The sequence below is a fragment of the Arachis hypogaea genome, chromosome 15 (genome assembly GCF_003086295.3).
Source record: "Arachis hypogaea cultivar Tifrunner chromosome 15, arahy.Tifrunner.gnm2.J5K5, whole genome shotgun sequence".
In the NCBI taxonomy this organism is placed as follows: domain Eukaryota; kingdom Viridiplantae; phylum Streptophyta; class Magnoliopsida; order Fabales; family Fabaceae; genus Arachis; species Arachis hypogaea.
Window position 1 is genome coordinate 125155912 of NC_092050.1, and position 24004 is coordinate 125179915.

General features: G+C 36.1%; 3 protein-coding genes across 3 annotated transcripts; 1 reads left to right on the forward strand and 2 right to left on the reverse strand.

The window, feature by feature from the left end:
* Nucleotides 1-4028: 4028 nt before the first annotated feature.
* LOC140179306 (uncharacterized) lies at nt 4029-5049 on the reverse strand. The gene is made up of 2 exons (XM_072218025.1): nt 4983-5049; nt 4029-4408 (listed from the first exon to the last, which is right to left on the reverse strand). The coding sequence occupies exons 1-2, from the start codon at nt 5047-5049 to the stop codon at nt 4029-4031; spliced, it is 447 nt and encodes a 148-aa protein (XP_072074126.1).
* A 3265-nt stretch (nt 5050-8314) lies between these two features.
* LOC140179307 (uncharacterized) lies at nt 8315-8806 on the reverse strand. The gene has a single exon (XM_072218026.1). The coding sequence runs from the start codon at nt 8804-8806 to the stop codon at nt 8315-8317; it is 492 nt and encodes a 163-aa protein (XP_072074127.1).
* Nucleotides 8807-17044: 8238 nt separating this feature from the next.
* LOC112747134 (heavy metal-associated isoprenylated plant protein 22) lies at nt 17045-19590 on the forward strand. Its single transcript, XM_025795145.3, has 3 exons — nt 17045-17243; nt 17539-17614; nt 19042-19590. Exons 1-3 carry the CDS (start codon nt 17166-17168, stop codon nt 19332-19334), a joined length of 447 nt encoding a protein of 148 aa, XP_025650930.1. The 5' UTR covers nt 17045-17165; the 3' UTR covers nt 19335-19590.
* Nucleotides 19591-24004: the final 4414 nt, after the last annotated feature.

Genomic DNA, 24004 nt, shown 5'->3' on the forward strand with positions numbered 1-24004 from the left:
ATTAGAATTGAATCATACATGCTCTGTTAAATAATTAAAGAAGGGAAGAGAGAAAGTAAAAATAAGAAACATAGACAACAGATTCTTCAACTATTTTAGAATTATATCTGCCTCGTAGACAATAATAGTCCAATGTTGAGCTTTTCCATTGTAAAACCTTTCTAGGATCATTATGTAATAAGTGAATTTTTCAAGGAAGTTCTTCTCTAATTCATCCACAATGTCCATCATACAATTTTTTTCAGCGGCTTCATGTCTCATGTTTGTTGAACTTAGTTTGTTATGTTTTTTGTTTATTCCTTATATCTTAACCACGAATATAGACTCGAGTGTATTAATCAAATTGTTCGTTACCTTGAGACCTCGGGTTCTCGTAGGGTCGGGTGGTGATGGAAGGGTGAGTGAGTGAGACCCCGGGTAGACCTGGACCGAGCGTGGAGATGGGAACTGAGAGTTGATGATGCCGAAGGGGAAGAGGACGAGGGGGTGGCTACCTGCAAGGACACTCCGACGATCAAGTCAGTGTCCGTACGAGGTGATAGCCAAATTAGGTAAAATGCGACGTACCTTGGGGGGAGAGTTGACCTTTCCCCTTATATACTGTGCTGGGTGGGCCCATAAATGACCTAGCGCATTGGCTAAGAAGCTTGTATGAGCTATCCTAATCCACGTGGGAGGAGTTGGTCGTTCCGGTTTTCGGGTCGGGGCTTCGGGTGTTGCCCCGAGGATATCAACCCGACCGGCTTTGCTAGTCAGTGACTTAAGCCGCGTAATGGCAAGTCGCGCGGTCCTTGGGTCGGGCACGGGGGGCCGACCCATCGGACTTTCTTATCATGGTGGCTCGGGTCTTGGGTCAGAGGCGGGGCTTCCGACCCGTCGGGTAACCGGGTTGGACCATGTGAGTTCGTAACAGTGCCCCCAATGCGCCAGTCTTGAGGTTTGAAGCTCGTGGCTGGGCGCGTTTGACTTACTCGCCGAGTTGGGATGTATTCCTCTTCTCGGGAGCTCGCTGATATCATCCGTGTTCCCCACGCGTGGTTACCTCGTCTCTCTCTTTATGCTGTCTCCTTGGCTTCTATGCTGGGCATTAAATGTCCATCATTTCATGATTTGAAATTTGCGTAAAATGACAAATATGCCCCTACCTTTTAGCGCTCCTCCTCGACGGTTACGCTCTTTGCCTTCTTTTTACTTTCACAATCCCCTCATTACTCCATTCTTCTATTTCCTTTTCTTCTTTTCTCTCAAACAGCTGCCACCTCCATTTTCTTATCTGCTTTCGCTGCTTGTTCGTTGTTCGTCTTGCTTTTGCTGCTGCTTCATCCTACGGCTTATTTCTTCACCTTTTCCAAGTGCGTTGATTTTACAGTTTTTCTGGCTTGCTTTTTCCCTTTTGGTATTTTCTTGTGTGTCTCCCTATGCACACCTGGGTTTTTGCTTGTCTTTCTTGCTTCTTTTTCTAGAGAGGGAGCCACTGGATTTTTCCTGGGTTTAGCTTAGATTCTGGGTTAGCATAGGGGTGTCTAGGAGGTGGTTTTAGGGAGTTGTAGCTTATTTTTACTGCTTTTAGGGTTCCCGACCTCCCGTTCTAACTAAGTGGTGCCCCCGCTGTAGGTATGGCTGATCGCCCCGTACTTCTGAACCTGGCTTAGCGGCCGCTAGCCGATTTCGTTGACCATTATGCCTGGGTTACTTCCGATGTGAAGGACACCCCATCCAAGGTCACCCAGGAGAGCGTCCAGGATCTTGTGTGGAGGAGGCTCCGAGGAAGCATTGTACCAAGTTTATGTTCCTGCTGATCGGGAACGTGTCCGTCAAAAGAACTTGGTAGGTCCGCGAGTTGTTGATTGGTTGTGGGTTTATAAACCCATGTTCACGACCTTGGGAGTTTGTTTACCCTTTTCTCCCTTTGTCATGGGTTTGCTAAACCGGTGTGATGTTGCTCCATCGCAACTGCACCCGAACAGTTTGGCTGCCATTCGATGCTTCGAGATGGTGTGTGAGTATCTGGAGCTCCCGATCTGCGTGAATGTTTTCCTTTACCTTTTTCTTCTTACGAACCCTTCTCGGGAGGGGAAGACGAAAAAGGGGTATATGTCCTTCTGGGCTCAACAAGGTCGCAGGATCTTCGGCCGTTTTTAGGACTCCTTTCATGGCTTTAAGTATACTTTTTTCAAGGTTAGGCCGATTGAGGGTTATCAACCCTTCTGGCTTACTGCCGAGGGAGAAAGGTGGATCCCGACTTATTGGAGCTTTGGGGCGGGATCTGATTACTTAATAAAAATATCCTACGATTGGTTGAGCTTGGAAGAGCATAAGATCGCTGACATCTTGTTGGCCATTTTTGGTGAGAAAAATCTTAATCCCCACATGGTTATGGGGGATCAGGAGACCGGTCGGTCGTATGTTGGTGAGTTCTTCATTTTACTTGCATTTTTTGTTTAGTATTTCACTTTTCTATTGCTCACACCTTTGCTTTTGCTTGCAGTTTCCATGGCTGGCGGAAAGACTACCCTGGCTGAGTTGATGAACCTTATTCATGATGGTGATGAGGGTGATGAGGGTGATGAGGACTCCTCGATAACTCCTTCGGCTAGTCATGGCCAAGGGAAAGTCGGGGAAAGTAGTGGTCGGGTCGAATGGGTTGACCAAGGGCAGGCGGAGATAGTTGAGGTCCCCATTGAGAATGCCCAGGGGAACCCAAGTATGGAGGAGGAGGTTCCTTTTGGGGAAGAGGATTTGGGGCCTGGGGGTAACGACCTCCAGGTCGTTGGCAACCCGAAGAAGAGGAAGCGGGACTCGGGAAAGGCCCTTTTCGTTATGGAAAAGAACTTTAATACTGGAGGTTTCATCGAGTCTCAATTGCTTCCTGGTATTGAAGAGTTCTTCCGGGATGCCGATCTTGCAGGTCAGGCAAGGTGGATCTATTGCAGTCTCCTCCGAGCTGCCGTTATCGCCAAGAAAGTGGAACCTGTCTTGCAAAACATCCATGTCATGGAAGGGAAGCTTCGAAACTCCCAAAAAGATTTGACGGGTTCAAGATCTCGGGAGGAGTCTCTGAAGACAAAGTTGGCTGAGCAGGAAGAGAAGGCTAAGGGGGATGCCAAAGAGATCAACAGGCTGCTGGAGCGGGACCTCTCCCTGATGAAGGATTAAATGCTTCCCGTGCTGAAACCGCTGCTGCCGAGAAGAAGGTCAAGGAATTGGAGGAAAAGCTGAAGTTGGCTGAGAGCTCGGCTGCAACTGTTCGTCAAGAGGTGGCCTCCTTGAAGAAGAGGAATAAGGAAATTGCAAAGGGGGCCCGGGAGGCCGTGAAGCTAACCGAGGATGGGATAAAGCTCCAGGTGGCTGTGCTGGCTCCCGACCTCGATCTTTCCCAGGTTGGTGCTCTCAAGACGGTCGAGAATGGGAAGATTGTTGATATCCTAAAGTCTTAAGATGGACACCTCTTCTTCAGCTTTTTGTATTCCTTGCCTTGCCTTCTGTAATTTTTTGTTTTTACTTTTGGGCCTGTTTAAGGCGCCTTTTGATTGTAATGAATACTCTTGGTACTTTATTTTGATTAAGCTTTTTATGGTTGTCATTGTTTACTTCCTCGGGCCATCATGGCTTTTGTTTACTTTATCGTTTCCCTTATCTGGGCCGTCGCGGCCTTTATTTTTACGTTTGCTTTACTGTTTTTATGGTATCTACTATTTTGTCGCTTGTTGCTGAGTTGTGCGTTTTACTTTGGGTCCCTTTGGTTCCCGGGGTGATCAGTCCCGGGTCTCCGTTAGGTCGACTGCTTGTCATTTTGGTCGCTTTGTCGTATTTGACGTATATCTTGCAAAAGACAAAATTATTTTGCGTGTATATGTAGAACTTAAGACAAATGAGTGATGTAATACATAATTAAAGGAAATAGAAATGAGGGGAAATAAAAAGAAAATTAAGGCGGAGGTGGCGGGGTCGTCAGGCCATCAGGTCGTTTTCTCTTATGAGTAAAATCTTTTCAGATTTGTCATATTCCATGTCCTCAGCACCTCGTTTCAATCCAACTTTTCCAGCTTGTACGCACCCTTGCCGAGGACTTCTCTTACCCTGTAAGGTCCTTCCCAGTTTGTGGCCAACTTGCCTTCTCCCGGAGTTGGTGGTCCTATGTCGTTGCGTCGTAAGACCAGGTCGCCTTCCCCGAGGCTTCTTTTTAGAACTTTACCGTTGTATCTTAGGGCTATCCTTTGTTTGATTGTTGTCTCTGTCAAGTGTGCCATCTGTTTTGTTTCGTCAACTAGGTCTTTCTCGATTGCCTCGTTTCCTCCTCCAAGAAGTAATATTGGACTCGGCTCCCCTATCTCGACTGGGATGACTGCATCGACCCCGTATGTGAGTCGGAAGGGGGGTTTTGCCGGTAGATGATTGGGGAGAGGTTCTGTAAGACCATAAGACTGAGGCTAGCTCGTCTGCCCATGAACCCTTCTTCCCTTCAAGTCATTTCTTTAGCCCTTTTAAGATGACTTTGTTGGCTGCTTCTACCTATCCGTTGCTTTGGGAGTGCTCGAATGACGAGAACTTTTGCTTAATTCCTAGTCCTGAGAGGAATTCTTTGAACTTCTTGTCAGTGAATTATGTCCCATTATCTGATATGACGGATTCCGGGATTCCAAATCTGGTGACTACTTGCCTCCACATGAATTTTTGGCAGTTTGCTGAAGATATGCTGGCCAGTAGTCTATGGCTACTATCAAGTATTTTACTTGTCCCGGCCCGGGTGAGAATGGCCCTAAGAGGTCGACTCCCCACTGGGCGAAGGGTCGGGGTGCCATTATCAAGCTAAGTTCTTCAGGTGGGGCTTTATGGAAGTTGGCATTTTCTTGACATTTTTTGCATTTTTTGACGAACTCCTGAGCGTCTGACATCATTGTGGGCCAGTAATATCCTATTCGGATGATCTTCCTTGCCAACGACCTTCCTCCAATATGGTGACCACAACACCCCTCATGGACTTTGCTTAGGACATAGTCCGTCTGGTCGGGGCGTAGGCAAAATTTGAGCAGGGGTTGGTAGAGCCATCGTTTGTATAACTGCCCCGGTATGATCACATATTTGGGGGCTTCCCTCCTGGTGGCTTATGCTTCCTTCTCGTCTTGGGGTGTTTCGCCATGCTCCAGGTATCGGAAGATAGGGTCTATCCATGAGGGGGCTTGGAGTTTGGGTTTCGCATAGATGATTGCTGGTTCAGTTGCCAGCCCTTGGATTAGAGACTTGTTCCCCGTCCCAGGCTTGGTGCTCGCTAGCTTGGAGAGGAAGTCTGATCGGGAATTCCTTTCCCAAGGGACATGCTGGATTACGACTTCTTCGAAGCTTTTGCATAGCTCTCTTACCTTCTCCAGGTATTTTTGTAGTAGTGTGTCCCTGGCCTGGTAGCTGCTGTTTATCTGGGACGTGACAATCTGAGAGTCACTACTGACTTCAATCCTTGACGCCCCGACCTCTTTAGATAGGATTAGCCCTCCTATCAATGATTCGTACTCCGCTTGGTTGTTGGAGACTAGAAAATCGAACATGATCGACTGCTCGTAAGCTACCCCTGCCGAGTTCTCGAGAATGATCCCAGCCCCTCCGAACACTTGGTTGGAATCTCCGTCGACGTGGAGTTTCCACCGTGTGTTCGGTATGTCGGGTGTTTCTCCTGTGACTTCTACTAGGAAGTCCGCCATTGCCTGGGCTTTGATTGCCTACCTGGGCTCATATTGCAAGTCATATTGGGACAGTTCTACTGCCCATGCCATCATTCTCCCCGCGAAGTCGGGGTCTGGAGGACTTGCCGAATGGCCTGGTCGGTTCTTAGGATGATCACATGCCCTTGGAAGTATTGTTTGAGTCTTCTCGACGAGGTTAGTAGGGCATAAGCCAATTTTTCCAGCTTGGTGTATTTCAACTCCGCCCCTTGGAGTACCTTGCTGATGAAGTATATTGGGCGTTGAGTCTTATCTTCTTCTCAGACAAGAACTGCCGCCATGGCCTGTGTGGTCACCGCCAAGTATAGGTACAGAGGTTCTCCTTCTCTGGGTTTGCTGAGCACAGGTGGTTCTAAGAGTATCTTTTTGAAATGATTGAACGCTTCTTCGCATGCCGGGGTCCACTCGAAGGCGATTCCTTTCTTCATTAGGTTGAAGAATGGGAGGGCCTTTTCTGCTGAGGCTCCGAGAAACTGGGATAGAGTCTGAGCTTCCCGGTGAGTCGCTGCACATCTTTAACGCACCCTGGGCTTGTCATCTTGAGGACGGCTTCGCACTTGTCTGGGTTAGCCTCTACCCCCCGTTGCGTTATCATGAAGCCTAGGAACTTCCCGGCCTCCATGGCAAACGCACATTTGAGTGGATTGAGCCTCATCTTGAATTTTCTTAGTGCTTTGAAGACAGCTTGGAGGTCGCCTATGAGGCTGCTTGGTTTTGCTATTTTTACCAAAATGTCATCGACGTAAACCTCTACTGTCTTGCCGATGAGGTCATGGAAGACTTTGCTAATTAGTCTTTGGTAGGTGGCCCCTGCGTTCTTCAATCTGAACGGCATTACCTTGTAGCAATAAGTGCCTCCTGGCATTATGAACATCGTTATGTCCTCATCGGGTTAGTGCATCGGGATCTGCTTATAATCGGAGTACGCATCCATAAAGCTGAGGAAACGATATCCTGCCGCCGAGTCTACCAAGGTGTCGATGTTGGGGAGGGGGAAAGAGTCTTTAGGACATGCTTTGTTCAGGTCAGAATAGTCGACACACATCCTCTATCTTCCGCTGGCTTTTTTGACCAGGACGACGTTGGATAGCCACATCGAGTACTCGAGCTCTTTGATGAACCCGGCTTCCAGTAGTCCGGCTATTTGTTTGGCGGCCTCATTGGCCCTTTCTTGGGACATCTTTCTTCGCCGTTGTGCTACTGGCTTTGTGTCTGTTTTGACGGCTAGTCGGTGAGACATGACTTCGGGATCCAATCCTGGCATGTCTAATGGCGTCCATGTGAGAGGTCGCCGTTTGCCCTTACGACCTCCATGAGGGGGCTCTTGAGTTCATGGGGCAGATTTTTGTTTATGAAGGTAAACTACTCTACCGACTTCCCTATCTGGAACTTCTCCATGTCCCCTTCTGGTTCTGGTCTCGGCTTGTCTTCCATCCTTATATCCAGGTCTGCCAAGAACATGCCGGCTGCCTTCCTAGACTCTTTCCTTAGGGAGAGACTGGCGTTGTCACAGGCGACCGCCGCTTCTAAGTCTCCCCTAATGGAGCCAACAGTTCCTCTGTCCGTCACGAATCTCATTGTTAGGAATTTGGTACATATCACGGCTGAAAATTCGTTGATGGTTTTTCTTCCTAGAATGATGTTGTAGGCTGTGGAGTCTCTAAGGACTACGAAGTCCGCCATAACCGACCTCCTAGCGTCACCGGCTCCAAGGCAGATTCGGAGAAAAATCGTTCCGTCGGGCTTTATATAGTTACCGCCTAGCCCCATGACTCCGTGCTGGTGACTCTTGAGGTCAGACTCCCTGAGTCCCATGGCGTCAAACACGTTCCTGAATAGGATGTTGGAGTCGACCCCAGTATCGACGAGGATTCGCCGGACCAACCCGGTCCCAACCATTGCCGTGATTACCATGGGGGTTTTCAGGGAGGTCATGAAATCACTGATCTTCTGGACCGAAGGATATCATGGGGGGTCTTTCGCTCGAGGTGGTGGGACCTCTTGTCGAGATAGAGAGGATCCGGGTATCCTTCTTTGCTGCTGACTTGGATTTTTTTTGGGGGAGGGGGGGTATCGCGCCTAACCACAACTTAACCACAAAAGTTGGGGGGTTGTTGGTGTTCCCTATGCGCTCTTGTCTTGCCTTGACAGCCCGGCTACGATCTTCTTCTGAGCACTCCCGTTCCCGTCTCCTTGGTTCTCGGATAAGTCGGGAGAACTCACTCAACTTTCCTTCCTGGATGGCCTGTTCTAAAGCATCTTTGAGGCCGAAACTCTTGTGATAATCACAGTAGAGGCTTTTGTTGCCTCCCGTTCTCTCTTTTAATGGTCTGGGTCTGGATAGGATTCCCTTGTCCGTAATTTGCTGATAGACTTCCACTATAGGCTCCATGAGTGGCGTGTAGTTTGTGAACCTCCCCACCCATGGGGGTTGTTTGTGTTGCTTGGCTGGGGTTCCGTCCCTGGGAGCTTCTTTATATCTGTCGACCTAGGGGGGTCTGCCGAGCTGGTGGGTTTGAGAGCTGCCGTTTATTGGCTGCTACAACCTGACTTACTTCGTCATCATTGATGTATTCCTTGGCCACGCTTTGGATTTCCTACATGGTCCATACAGGCTTAGTTGTGAGGTGCTTTCTAAAGTCCTCGTTTAGCAGGCCGTTTGTTAGGCAAACACTAGCAACCGAGTCCGTGAGGCCGTCGATTTCCAAGCATTCATCGTTGAACCTGTCCAGAAACTTTCTGGTTGGTTCCCTGGGCTTTTGGGTGACCCCTAGCAAGTTAATCGGGTGTTTGGCCTTGTCTATGCGTGTTGTGAACCGAGCTAGGAAGCTTTGGGAAATGTCTGTGAAGGTCGTGATGGACCCTTGTGGGAGTGCGTTAAACCATCGGATTGCTGGACCGGCCAGCGTTACGGGAAATGCTCGGCACCTAACCGCGTCACCTACCCCTTCCAAATTTATTCGTGCCTCAAAGGCTGTGAGGTGCTCTTGGGGGTCCTTAGTCCCATCGTACCTCATGTTCGTTGGCTTGTCAAAATTCCTCGGAAGCCGGACCTTGAAGATCGAGGGGTGGAAAGGGGTTGCCCACATGATGACGAGTTCCAGTCGTTTCTTGGCTTTCCCTTTTCGAGACTCCCGTGGCTCTCGGACCCGCCTTGGGTAGGTCGAGAGGTCGCTTGTGTGTGCGCTCCATCTTTGCGTCTTGTTGGGCTCCTTTCTCGGCTCTCATGTCTTCGGGAGGGGGAGCGAGTGGGGTGCGGGATCGGCTAGCGTCACCTCAGGATTGGCTGACGTCTCCGTGGGATCGGCTCCTCGTTGCCAGCTCCCTTTCAAGGTTTTGCACTCTGTGCCTGAGTTCCTGCATGATCTTGGGGCTATCGGCTCCCATCCCTCCGAAGGGACATCTTTCGGGCGTCTTGGTGTAGATTGGTTGGTTTGGCTGAACAGAAGACCGCGGGTGTTCGACGGCACGAGCCATCAAACTTACCCTACTTAGGCGGGCCCCTCCTCCTTCGTGAAGCTCCTCCGACGTGGGGAGTCGCTCCATGTCTGCTCCAGGGTCCCCACAGACAGCGCCAATGTTTGTTACCTTGAGACCTCAGGTGCTCGTAGGGTCGGGTGGTGATGGAAGGGTGAGTGGGCGAGACCCCGGGTAGACCTGGACCGGGCGTGGAGATGCGAACTAAGAGTTGATGATGCCGGAGGGGAAGAGGACGAGGGGGGTGGCCACCTGCAAGGACACTCCGACGATCAAGTCAGTGTCCGTATGAGGTGATAGCCAAATTAAGTAGAATGCGACGTACCTTGGGGGGAGAGGTCACCTCTCCCTGACCTCTCCCCCTTATATACTATGCTGGACGGCCCATAAATGACCTAACCCATTGGCCAAGAAGCTTCGATGAGCTGTCCTAATCCACGTGGGAGGAGTTGGTCGTTTCGGTTTCCGGATCGGGACTTTGGGTGTTGCCCCGAGGATATCGACCCGACCGGCTTTGCTGGTCGGTGACTTAGGCCACGTAATGGCAAGTCGCGCGGTCCTTAGGTCGGGCGCGGGAGGCCGACCCGTCGGGCTATCTTATCATGGTGGCTCGGCTCTTGGGTTGGAGGCGGGGCTTCCAACCCGTCGGATAACTGGATTGGACCATGTGAGTCCGTAACACAAATCATGAGCCGAAATATTAGAATTGAATCATACATGCTCTGTTAAATATTTAAAGAAGGGAAGAGAAAAAGTAAAAATAAGAAACATAGACAACAAATTCTTCAACTATTTTAGAATTATATCTGCCTCTAGACTAATGTTGAGTTTTTCCATTGTAAAACCTTTCTAGGATCATTATGTAACAAGTGAATTTTTTAAGGAAGTTTTTTTCTAATTCATCCACAATGTCCATCATACAATTTTTTTCAGGGGCTTCATGTCTCATTTTTTTATAAATATTTTTAAAGTCATACTCCCACGTTTTTCGGATGCTCATGTTAACTCCAAAAAAAAGGGGGCCTTACTCTGTTTTAGATAAACTTAAAGCCTTAAAAGAATTTTCAAGAATTATAAATGAGAACTATAAAGGAAAATTTAATTTTTTTTTTACAAGAATTATAAGTGATATCTAAAATTATTATTAATATGAACTTTGAGACACACTTGAATATGTACAAATTTATTATACGGGTTTGGGACAAACAAGGTTCAATAATATGATGATAAAATATTTAAATTATGCTTATTCTAACTTCTAAGTACAAAAACAATTGGGACCGAGAAAATGACATTTTTTTTATGCTTTAAGAGGTCTAATAAAACTGGATATCAATAAACAATTATAAACTTACCATATTAATGATGAAAGGCCATCTCTAGTTCATGTCTTAGAACTTGTACTTATTAACAGTAAAAATACAGAATACAAAATGCATAATGTATAATCAAGTTTTTTCAAAGAACAGCAAATCACAGAATAACAAATCAGAGAATAACAAAATAATTTACTAACTAAAAATTAAAATCTAACTAAGTTGTAAAATGAATTAATTAAGAGAACGTCAAAATCAGTTTTCTTAAATAGCTGAAAACGGAGAAATAGAAGAAAAATGAAAAGGAAAAGATTTTTTTTAAAGTTTTGTTTGAATTTAAAATAGAATAGCAACTGCTATATTGTTAGTTTTTATTCTAATATTTTTAGAAAATTAATTTTTATATTTTTAAATTATTAATTTGAGATAAAAAAATAAAAAATAATAAAATAATAAATTATTGATAAATAAAAGATATAAATAAATATTTTATAAGTTATATAATTTTTTAATGTATAGAATAATAAAATTTGAATTAATTTAAGTTTAATACTAAAATCATTACATTGTTATTATGTGTAACAATCAAGATAAAAATTTATAAATATTTGTAATTTTTTTATTTTCTCAATGTTATTTAATTTGAAGCAAATATAAAATTTATATTTAAGGCACTCTTTTTTTCATATAATTTTAATGATTAAAATTTTTTTATTTCTTTTAGTTTTATATTTAATATCTTAAATTATCTTTAGTTTTATTTTTTTTTTTAAATTTTTTTATTTTTATTATTCTTTTCCCTATATACATATATATCATTGTCTACTACCGCTATTATATTGAATTATTCTCTTTTCCTTCCTCATTTTCTTATTCTTCTTCCACCTTGTCTTCTTCAATAGCAATTAACTACCATTATGTATTAGTTCATAATTATTACACCCAAAAGTGAGCACTACTTTAAAAATAAATTAAAAAGGTTTCATAACCTTTATGTTAATCATCTACACTCCTATAAATATAATAAATGAATAAATTTAACTTCTTCTATTATGAGTATTTTTTTATTATCCAGTTACGTCTTTTCATTTGTGATAAAAGTTAAAAATTAAAGTTGCTCTTGTGTGGATGAACTTCCGAAATATATATCTCGCCTTAGAGAAAATCAAACTTGTCTCTTCTTCTCCAAATAATGTATACTTCATCAAGAAGACCACAAAGGGTGGGTTCCTGCAAAAGGCACTTCGACGTTCAAGTCAGTAAATATTTAAGATGTATATAATAATTCTTTGAATATAGAATGTTAGACATGAAATAGAACTTATCATGTGATCTCCTTTGAAATATAAAAATTGGTGCCTTTATAGACATAGAGTTGATGAATAGAGTTGATGTTATGACCATTTGTCATTCAGTCAGAATAATAATTATCTCATAATTCACAATAGAGACTGAACTATAAGGTGGCGGATCAAAAGTTAAATGATATTAATACTTTTTACTTTAATAAAATTAAAATAAAACACAAAGATAAGCATAAAAGCCAACAAAAGTAAAAGGCCCTAGAGAAGGATAATATTAAATTTTATGTCATCATGTATAAAAACAATATGATCTATTATATATGTCTTTTTTATACCACATAACAAAATAGTTAAATTTTATATTTGATTTTCATTACTTATTTTACTTATTTATGGTATTTTAAATTAGACTTTATAATTATTGAGTCATATTTTGTTCAGACACAAAAAAATAGCTATCGAGTCATTTTCATTTTTTATAGAAATATATCTATTACATTATAATTTTAATAATTAATATAAATTTCAAAAAATTAAATAAATTTATATTTATTTTGTTTATATTCAAAATTAATCATATATATTTTTATAGTCAAAAAATAAACTTAATTTTTCTATAATAAGTAATTTTTCAATCATCTAATTTATAAAAAGGTCACATCTTTTTATTTATTCTAAAATTTAAAAATTGAAATTAATATTAATAATTTTTCATTAACAAAACTAAAGTAAAATACAAAAAAAAATATGATATAAAAATACAAAATTTAGATCCCAAGACATAAAATGGTTATAAGATAAAAAAAATTACTTAAATATAATTTTTGTAAGGTAATCCACGAATAAACTTAGATAAATAAATTTAGATGCAAAATGAACTATGATATTTTGGTGTGAGATTGCTATTGTGTCTACCACAAAACTAAAACGTAACACATAAATACACATATTTTTTAAAAGAAAAAAATTCAATAAATGACGTACCTAATACTTAAAGTTAGATACTCACATTCATTCAAATCTATTCTCTCAAATCACTTGTTGATCAAATAGCTGTAACTACTCAAATAATTAAATATATTCTAAAGTTTTACCTTTATAAAATGTGATAGATTTGTGATCATATTAGTGGACAATTTGTGACGAGTTAGGTTCGAAAAAATTCCTCGCTAATTAGCATCAACTAAAAATTCTATTTTGTTTACGAAGTTAGTTTAGATTTAGCGATGAGTCTGCTACAGTAGAGTTTGTTTCTAGTTAGCGATTACCGTTTAGTCTATTTCTTCTATATGGAATTAGCTTTTACTTTAATAATGAATTTGCGACTATCTATTCGGTCGTTAAAAAATTTTCCGATAAATTAGTTATTATTGTGTTTGTCTCACTGATCTACAACTTGTAATTGACGAGAAAAGTATTAGTTATTAGACAGTAGCTAATCCGTCACAAATTATATTTTTCGTCAAATTAGTGATAATTTTACAACTATTTTTATAATAGCTAATCGATCTTATTCTTGTAGTGATACCTCTAGTCAAATTTTATTTTGTACTAATACTAGTGCTCATCAAAACATTTGTCTTCATCCGCATGGGATGAGGGTCGTCTATAGGTAGTAGTGGATCACCATCTTGAGACTTACATTTACTGCCGTCATCGGTTGCCATCAAAGGGAGATCAGATTTTGATAGTACTAGAAGAGTTTCTTGAAATTGCTAAATGTGCATAAGGGAAGTCAAACCGTGTTTCTTTTTCCAAAATTTAAACACATAACTTAAAAAGCATTTTAAGTTTTTGGACATGTATACAGTAGGACATATTAACATTTACATTTATAGGTCTTTGTTTGAAGATCTTTAAATAGATTTTGTGATACCATTCTTTGCTAAAACAGTTTTGAGATCTTGACACACTTCAAGTTGTGCATTGAAAACAGTTTCTAATGCATCTATGTAGAAATTAAAGACAAGTATGAAAGAAAACTTCCAAACAAAGTGTACACAAAAAACTTCGGAAAAAAATAACGATTCAAAAGATGTATATAAACAATATATATTAGTTTGAGCTCAAATGCCTATGTCCAATAAAGTTTTAGAAGATGTCACAAGCAATATATATTAGTTCAACCTCAAATATCTACATCTATCATCAAAAGAATTTTAAAATTTCACTAATAGAATAAGTGTACAATAAATAATTTCTTTTCAAACTTTTTTATCAGCTTAAATCTTAATTCATATTGGATTGTAATCTAATTTAAAAATTTTAGAATTATTTTTTGATATCTTTTTAAATTTAAGTAGTAGTTCAGATTGACTCATCACCAATTTAAGAATTTTAGATATCTTTTTCTCAAACCATTCTCAAGATTAAGTGGTTACTCAAATTGATTTCTCACTAACCTAATATAACTTTAGATATTAAATTAATCTTCTAAGACAAGACTTATATTATTAACCACCAACCAAAGAACGTTTTTTAATTTTTTTAAGAAAAAAAGAACAAATAGGTCCTTGGTATTTTAATTTGCGAACATTTTAGTCCTTCAAGGATTTAAAAATACATTTAAATGTCTGACCTTTTTAAAATTTAGACATATCGATCTCTCATATTTAATTGGGTTTGTCAGACCCAACGGAAAAATCAAATGTGACTTCCGTTGTACTGACTTGGTTGATACGGATGCACACGTAAGAGAGTTTTTAAAATGGAACAAATTAGACCCAAGAATCGATGTGTCCAGATTTTGAAGAGGTCGGAGACTTAAATATATTTTTAAATTCTCAGAGACTTTTCTGACTTAAATATCTGTAGACCAAAAAGTCAGAGATTGATTTATCCTTTTCTCTTTTTTTCAAAAAATAGAAATTACTACTGTGTCAGTCTACATGGTAATTTATAAAAAAAAAAATTAAGATCTAATCCAAACATATATTCTAATAAAGGTGAAATATATTCGGAGTTATACAAATGTAATATGGACTAAGATGTTACATGAATCTGCTTCTATTACAAATGTTAAAATCGATTTTAATTAAGATGAAATAAAAAGTTACAGAAGAAACAAAAGAACTTGAAGAAAGCTAGATAAAATTTTTTAGTACTTCCTTTTCTTACACGAATTCTTCTTTTTCTTTTAGGGTTTAAAATTTGGGAGCTACTCAAATGAAGATGCAAAAAACATCTTTTTATGAAGATGCTTTGTATAAAAGTGTGATTTATTGATTTGGCCACACTTCAAATAAAAACAACACTTTTATAACATATCAAAATCTAACCCTACACTCCATCATCTAAGGGTCAAAAAGAAAAATCATCACATGAAGACAATTATAATATCTTCATGGGAGTACCCACCTTAAAATTTTATATATATAGCAACTAAGTATTTAAAGATATTTTAAAAATTCTTCTTCTTTTATTATCACTTTGTTAATTAAAATGAGTATAAATGACAAGTGTTTTATATTTGTAGTGCTTAAGGAAAAATTTTGTAGTACTTTATACATCTAAGAAAATGTTAGGTAGTAATTAATTAATAAAAGTATTGTTATATTTGTGAATGGTTGGGGATATTAATCCTTATTTATTGTTAGTTGCTCGTTTAATTTAGTGAACTCGTCATCAAATTAAGTAGAGGAACTTAGCCGGAAGCATCATATCATTTATCATTTATTATTTTACTACAATTGACTTGACTTTTAGTAGTTTTGGTAGTTAGAGATGATGATTGATTTTATCAAAGCTAGGTTATCCTATTCTCCCCCATTTTCATGACAGCGCATAAAATACATTAATTTTAGTTTTAAATTTTGCCTCAAGTCTGAAATTTCTATCAAGTCAAAACCATACTGTGATCCGAGGAACAATTCGAGTTACACTCATTAGACGGAACACCATTTAAGAAGCAATTATCATCACTATGTTGGAGAAGAGATTAATATTTTTCTCCTCAATAAAAAAGAAGATACCAGTTGTATATGTTATATGTACATTATTAATACTCTTTTTCTATACTTTTATTAGTTTATATGCATTTTTTTCCTTTACTATCAAAGTGAATATGTTAAAAATAATTAAAAGTATGCATTTTATGTTATGTTAAAATGAGACATATACAAGTATTATCTTTTAAAAAGAAATTATTTAATCGGTATCCATTATAGATGCAGAAGAATGATTATTTATTTGGTGCTCCAAAAACAAAACGAATTGAATATTTCTGGCATAATACATTACATTATTGAACCCATATATTTAATTTTAGTAATGGATTCATAAATCATTAAACAGTATCTATTTTGATTTATTAAAATATAATTTTAAATATATTTTACTTATCTTTTTATAATATTTGCAAAATTAATATATATATATATATATATAACAAATTAAAATCAGTAAGAACAAAATTGGACCAACAGATCAGATTTAACCAAATATAATTAATCAGAATCAATTGCCTGACCAATTTAGTTTGTGCTAAAAATTTTGTAGGGTCGTTAAAATGGGTTAAACCCATCGAACTAGCCCGTTTACCCATTTAAATGGGCGGGTTTTGTCTCCAAAATTAAGTCCATTTATATTTTGGTGTAAACGGGCTAGCCCGCGGGCTAAACGAGTGGCCCGTTTAATTTTTTTTATATATTTTTTTAAAATAGTATTTTTAGTCAATATTTTTTTCGATTCGACCCGAAAATCCGATTCATCAACTAAAAAAATATTATTTTTTAAAGGTTTTTGACCTAAAAGTAATATTTTTTGTCAAAAAATTTTTTAAAAAATAAAATAAAAGGATAAACGGGCTGGCCCGTTTAACCCACGGGCTGACCATAAACGGTCCGGACCAAAAATTATAGCCCGCGAATAAAGCGGACTTAAACGATTCAGCCCATTTAACCCACAAGTTTAATGGGTCAGGCCTAAATGGACCAGATTAGTCCGTTTGACAGCCCTAAAATTTTGTTGTCAGTGAACTAATAAAAGACAAATAAACTAATGAATCATTTTCTAGAAATAAAAAAAAACATTTAAAAAAATATATATTTTACATAAAAGTTTATTATTATATTATATCAGATTAATTTAAATTAAATTGATTGTAAACTGGGATTTCTAATTTTTACCGAGTTAATTACCAGATTTTCATAACCTTATTTAAAACAAAATGATTACTTAGTCGATCTTAAGACACTAATAGTTTTCCCTATATATATATACCCGCACTATGTTAGACCAAAACATATACTTAGAGATATTGATCATCGTCTGAGACCCACCAAGTTCTCTCTCTTTTGGGGGAACATTCTACTTGTCCCGTTCCGTTGAAGGGACTACTACATACAATATATATGGGGTTTCTTGATAATATTCCAGAATGTTTCGGTGCTTACTCAACTAAGATTAAGAAGAAACGCATGCCCAAGCAGGTTATTATATATCCACCAATCCACCAATGGAAACATTTCAAGTACACCGGGGAGTACCGGTGCACCAATTGTTTTAACAGTTAATTTTAATTAATATATATTATATATATTTTTTATAATTTAGATCAACGGTTAAAACAACTGGAGTACCGGTACTTCCGGTGTACTTGAAATGCTTCCGTTAGTATATATATGTATACCGCTTGTTACATATACATCATATCATCCATGTCAAATCTAATTTCAACCCTCCTTCGTTTTCTTTTTACTGTTTTTAAAAAACATAATCAAACAGACAGTTAATATCAGGGTGAAAATGGACTGTGAAGGCTGTGTCAGAAAAGTTTCAGATGCGTTGGAGGACTTGGAAGGTGAGCGCATATGAATTCCCGAGCAGATTGATTTGAAAAATACAAGTGAAGAAGTGTTAGGAATGGGATAAAATATAATTTTTTCCTTAATATTTGTGACGAGTATAAAAGGTATATTTAGTGTTTAATTTTGTCGTACTATTTTTTCATACAAAAATATTTAGAAGACAATAAAAATCAGTTTAAAACGAGAGAAATGCTAGGGGTCAGCAATTTTTGGAATTTATAGTCATCAATGAGGTTTTTAATGGTGTGAGATTGGTGTGAGATTTTATCTAATGACTCAATTTTCTTTGTTGGTTATATGCTGGCCAAAATTTGATAAAGTTGCTGCCCCTAGACTTTAAAATTATATTATTTTATATTTATTAATTACTTTTAAAATAAATATTATATACATAAAATTATAAATATTAAATTAAATAAAATCATTTTAAATTATTATTTTTTAAATACTGCTCTATTTCATATATCACCCTTAAACCATTAATGCCATTCCCACCATTACCCCTCTCCTCCTTCCTTTTTCCTTTTCAAAAAACAAATCACACAAAATTAGCTTAAAAACTTATTTTTCTAGACAAATTGGTAAAAAATAAATAAGATTAAAATTTGATTTTTTTAATTTATTCTGAGAATATATTTAATATTTAATTATTTTATTTTGTCATATTTTTTATATTAAACATTTTAAAATTTTATTTATTATTTGTATTTTTAAGTAATTTTATAATATATATATATATATATATATATATATATATATATATATATATTTGGTTATTATTTTAATAGTTTTTTTTTTGCTAAGTTCTTTTTTGCACTAGAATAAGGCCTGTATCTTAAGCTGGGAGAAAATTCAATCTTACACTTTCCTTTTTGAAACAAGTTTCAATAGAGCTTTTCTCGGACTCCCTAGTAAGGCTCGAAAAGAAGACCTAGTAGAAAAATTGGTCTACTGGGTTTGAATTTTTATTTTTTATATTTATTTTTAATGTATTTTAATTTTAGAATTTTGTGAATTAAAAAAATAATAAAAGAACAAAATTTTATTTTCTTATTTTCAATTTTTATTTATTTTTTCACAAAATTTTAAAAACAAAAAATATTAAAATAAAAATAAAATAAAAAATCCAAACCAAACACATCTTAAAATTTCACTCTTTCTACTATATTTAAAAAAAAAAAAAAGACTATTTCACTCTTTCTACTATATATTTTTTAAAAAAAGACTATAATTTGTATCATAAATTATAAATTTGAATTTGATTTTTAAAAAATTAAAATACCTATTTACTATATTTTTAAGATACAAAATATAAAATAGCATATTAAAAGTTAAAACAATATAAACCAAAAGATAAAAATAAAAATCTAAGCTATGAAAAAATAAAATAAAAAAGAATGATTTGATGCATGTATATCAGGGGTGGAATCCGTGGATGTAAACAAAAAGCAGCAAAGGGTAACGGTGAGTGGATACGTTGATCCAGAAGAGGTGTTGAAAGAAGTGAACAACACAGGAAAGAAAGCTGATGTTTGGCCATTTGTTCAGTACAACTTGGTAACTTTTCCATATGTTCGTGAGGCTTATGACATCAAAGCTCCTACTGGTTTCGTCAGGAACGTGCCTCAGGCACTCGGTGATCCCAAGTCTCCTGAAATGAAGCTTATGACCTTCTTCAATGATGATAACCCAAATGCATGTTCAATCATGTAAATCAAAATTTTTCAGTGGCAATGACGTCTGTGAATACTATGTTTTCATGTTTGTAACTTCTTTATTCGCTAAATCATGGAAGCATAACATTTATATATTCTTTTTCAATTCTGCTAGATATAGTGTGTGTTTGGATGGCATAAAATTGATTTTGTAAACTTGATTTTGATGAAAAGTAAGTTTGGGTTAAGGTGATTTATGTTTGGCAATTTTTATATCAAAATTGATTATAGTAAAACAAATGTTGTTTGGATTATACTACTCAAAATCACTTTTAGATGAAAAATTACTAAAAGAGACATCAATTTAAATAATTTTTTTTATATGTATGCAAAATCAGAACACTAACAAAAATAATATAAAAAATATTTATCATATAAATAAAATAAATACAATAAAAAAATATGAAAGAGAGTACTATAAATTTTATAATATCAAACAAAAAGAAAATATTCTATAATTTTTCTAGTACTATTAGTACTCTTTAATTTAGTATTATTTTGGACTATAAATTTTTATTATTTATGGCTTTATTGTTATTTATAATTAATTTTTTATTTATTTTGTCCTTTTTTACATGATCATAATTTATATTATACAAAATTTTGATAATAAACGTAGTATATAATAATTACAATTACAAATTTTATAAAGTCATAATAAAAAATAAAAAAATTTAATACAAAACAAAAATAGAGTACATCAAAAAATAAAAAAAAAATCATACAGATAAGAAATAATAAAAATTTCATAAAATCAACAACATATATCATATGAACAAAAAAATACAATAAAAAGTAAATAAAATTTGTATGAATAAAATCAAATAAAAAATAAAAAAATTCCATACACAACATAAATATAATGCAAGAAAGGATAAAAAAAAAAGAATTCATATGAAAAAAATAATAAAAATATCCTAAAAAAAAGGTCAACAACATTTGTCATATGAATAAAAGAAATACAATAAATAATTATATGAACAAAGCCAAACAAAAATAAAAAAAAAGATTTTATAAAAAATATACCTATAAAAAATAGTATAGTAAATAATAAAAAAAATTATAAAAACATAACATGAAAAATCAGAACACTACACAAATAATATAAAAATATTTATCATATAAATAAAAAAATATAACTAAAAAATATAATAAAAACATAAAAATTTAAATGTGAAAATGAGTATTAAAAATAATAAAAAAATTAAAATATTCAATTTGCTAGTGATTAAAACAAATTTGAACTATTTTAATGAAAAAAAAAATTGTAACTAAAAACTATGAAGAAGTAGGAAAAACTACAAAGAATTATTGTGAAAGTAATAGTTAGTGATATCCTTTTTATAGAAGAAAATGAAGGGTAGGGTTGGTAAAAAAGAAATAAATTTTTCACCTAATTTTCCAAAGACCATAAGCAACCACGAACGTGAAACGAAGAAGTTACAAATCTTAGCTTCTCCTGAACATGCGTATAGAAGCAGAATCAATTCTGCGTTCAGTAAAATAAAAATGGCCAAACATAAAAGTGAAGCTTTCAAGAAGCTCAAACGTACTTCTCTCCTCCCCAACGTGTTTGCCAAACACACCCATATTCTAAAATCAACTATTAAAATTAGTTATTAGTATAATACATATTAAAACATACTATATATAAATATATAATGATTAATTTTTATAATTAATTTTGTTGTATAAATATTATTTTTTATTCTTTTTTCCCTCGTATATTTTGTAATTGTAACCTTGGGGTCCACCAATATCGTTCGGCCTCTCACCGCCTACTGGCTACTGAGTCTGTGCATTGGATTCATCCATCCATGACTACATTTTGGCTTGTATAAAACCGTGCTATGTGGTTGGATGGCAAAAATCCCTGTGAGACGGGTATACACAGGGATTTACCTGTTAGGAGCAGATATAGGGGATTTCTGAACTCACGGAGATGGGGTGGGAACCCGTTTATTATATGGGGTGAGGGCGAGGGCGGGGATAGTGGTACCCGCCCCGTGAGAATCCGTTTAATCCCCATTTATGAAAATATTAAAATGCCCCTGTTATATATATAAAAGATACAAGAGTTGGAGCAAAGTCTAGCCGTCACTCATGTTACGCTCCTCTCTTCTGTCCTCTCTTCTCCTCTCTTCAACTCTATCACTCTCAAACCATTTCCTCTCACGGATTTATTACTGTCGACCGCCGAACGCCAATCGCCGACCGCCACCTCCTACCCCTCAGTCCCTCACTGACAACGTTAAGATCCTCTCCTCTCAGTCTCGACGTCACAGCTGCAGTGAGTCGTCGCCGTCGGAGCGTCTGAGCCTCTGTGCCGCTTCTCAATCTTCGCCGTCCTCGCTGCAGGAGCGTCCGAGCCTCTGCGCCGCCTCTCATCTTCACCGATCTCTGAGCCTCTGCTCTTTCTTCCGGTAAGTAGCTTCTGTGAACTCTGAATTTTTTTTACTTTGATTTGAACCATTTGTGATTTTGATTTTGATTTGAAGCATCAGAAATTTTCAGTTTGTGATTCTGATATTGATTTTTGGTTTATGGTTTGAAGCATCAGAAATTTTACTTTTTTTTTTTACTTTGATTTGAGTTAGGTTAACTATAATTTATGTTTTTTATTCTGATTCTGATTTTTATGATTTATGTGATGCTTTGTTAATTCTGTTATTTATGTAATTTTATTTGTTTATGTTATAATTTCTTGTTTTGATTCTGATTTATATAATTTATGTGATTGTGTTATAATTTTTTTGAGTTAGGTTAATTATGATTTATGTTTTTTATTCCGATCCTGATTTGCATGACTTATGTTTGTGATTTCTGTAATTTATATTTGTAGGATTCAAGTAAATCGGAATCTACCATCATTACTATTACAACTATTACAACTATTACAAGATGAAGAAGGCTAGAGAATGATTGAGAATTATATTTCTATGATGTGATGAATTATGTTTGATTGTTTATGAATTATGGATATGATATTATGTTTAGTTGTTTTTTAATGTAATTTGGAATTATCTTTGTTTTTTAAAATTTTTTCTATTTTTTTTATTTTTCTTGATTTTTATTGTTTTTTACAAAAATTTGTGGATATCCGCAGAAACTCCAGTCCCCGACGGATACGGAGTCTCGTTACCCGTTACTCACTACGGGAACGGGACGGGGACGGGGACAGATTTTGGAGACGGGAGACGGGGGCGGGGGGCATGTCTCCGCCTCCATGGGGACCTGTTGCCATCCCTAGGTTCAATGCATCCCAAATAGCTCTATCTGGAGAATTGAAAAAAAAAATTAAAAGAAAAAAGAGGGGGAAGGGAAGGTGTTACATTGGTGATAGTGTAACATTCCAAACCTTACGAACTTTAACTATAATTTAGTTATGAATGTTTCTAATAACAAACATGTTTTATGAACACAAAATTTGTTGGGGCTTGATTTTTCTCTTTGACGAGGTTTAAGTTTGATTTTTGAGGGTATCTTCTTGTATCTATTTGTTAATAACCTGATTAGATTATATTTTTGAATGTTATTGGAAGAATGTGAGAGCAGCCATAAAATGAAAAGAAAAGAGAAAAAAATTTCATTTGTTTATTGTTGAATCAACCTGAATTTGGACTGTAGATTTTTTTTTCCATTTTGTATGGTTGAGATGTTAATTTAAAGTTTGTAGTGGAAAAACTTATTATCGCATAACCGTTCTATTTTTGAAATTTTTTTATCTTCTTAGTTTTTATTTGTAAGTTTTAGTAATTTGGTGTTTTGCATAGTTATAGTATAATTTATGTTTTGTTTGAAATTCTGTTGTACTTCCAATTTGATTATAGTAAATTTATTTTTTTGGTACAAATAATTTGTGATTTTTATCTCTCATATTAAAACATTTTTTACACTAAAATTTAAGTATATATTTGTTGTTATTTTATTTAATATATTTATTTGTTAATAGTTGCTATATTATATTGAATATTTATATTGTTTTCGTTACTCAGTCTCTGTCACAAAATTAACTCGCAAATTATTCACCATTATTTTTAGGCTAATTTTTGTTTCTTTTAACACCCTTTTGTATAAACTTTTATATTCACACCTTAAGGTAGCGTTTGTTTTGAGGTACTGAGACAGAGAATGAGAGACTGAGACTCAGTATCTTGTTTGTTAGTTCAGAGACTGGTACTAAAATTTCTGTCTCAGTCTCTAAAATTTCAGTATTTCAGTACCTCCAAAAAGTAGGCACACAGGGGACTGAAATTTTTAGAGATGGAGACTGAAACTTTAATAACATTTTATACCTAAAATACTTTCATTTCAATTAATTAATTCCAATTTTACCCTTTGTGCAAATTAAATTAGAGTTTCATTCTTGTTTTAATTCCTGTCTCCCATTTTGCACCAAACAGAATATTGAGATTTATTTTAATCCATGTCTCTTAGTCTCTGTCTCTCAGTCTCAGTCTTTCCATCTGTATCTCTCCACCAAACGCTACCTAAGAGATCATGTCAATATCTAGTAGATATCATTTTGACATTGATATTTTTTTAACAACACACATAATTTTTGTTTTGTAAATTTAAAAAAATCAAAATACATCATTAATGAATCACAACTATTTGTTTATACGGGTGTGAGAAATACTTAGTGTATGAATAGAGTATTACTAAATA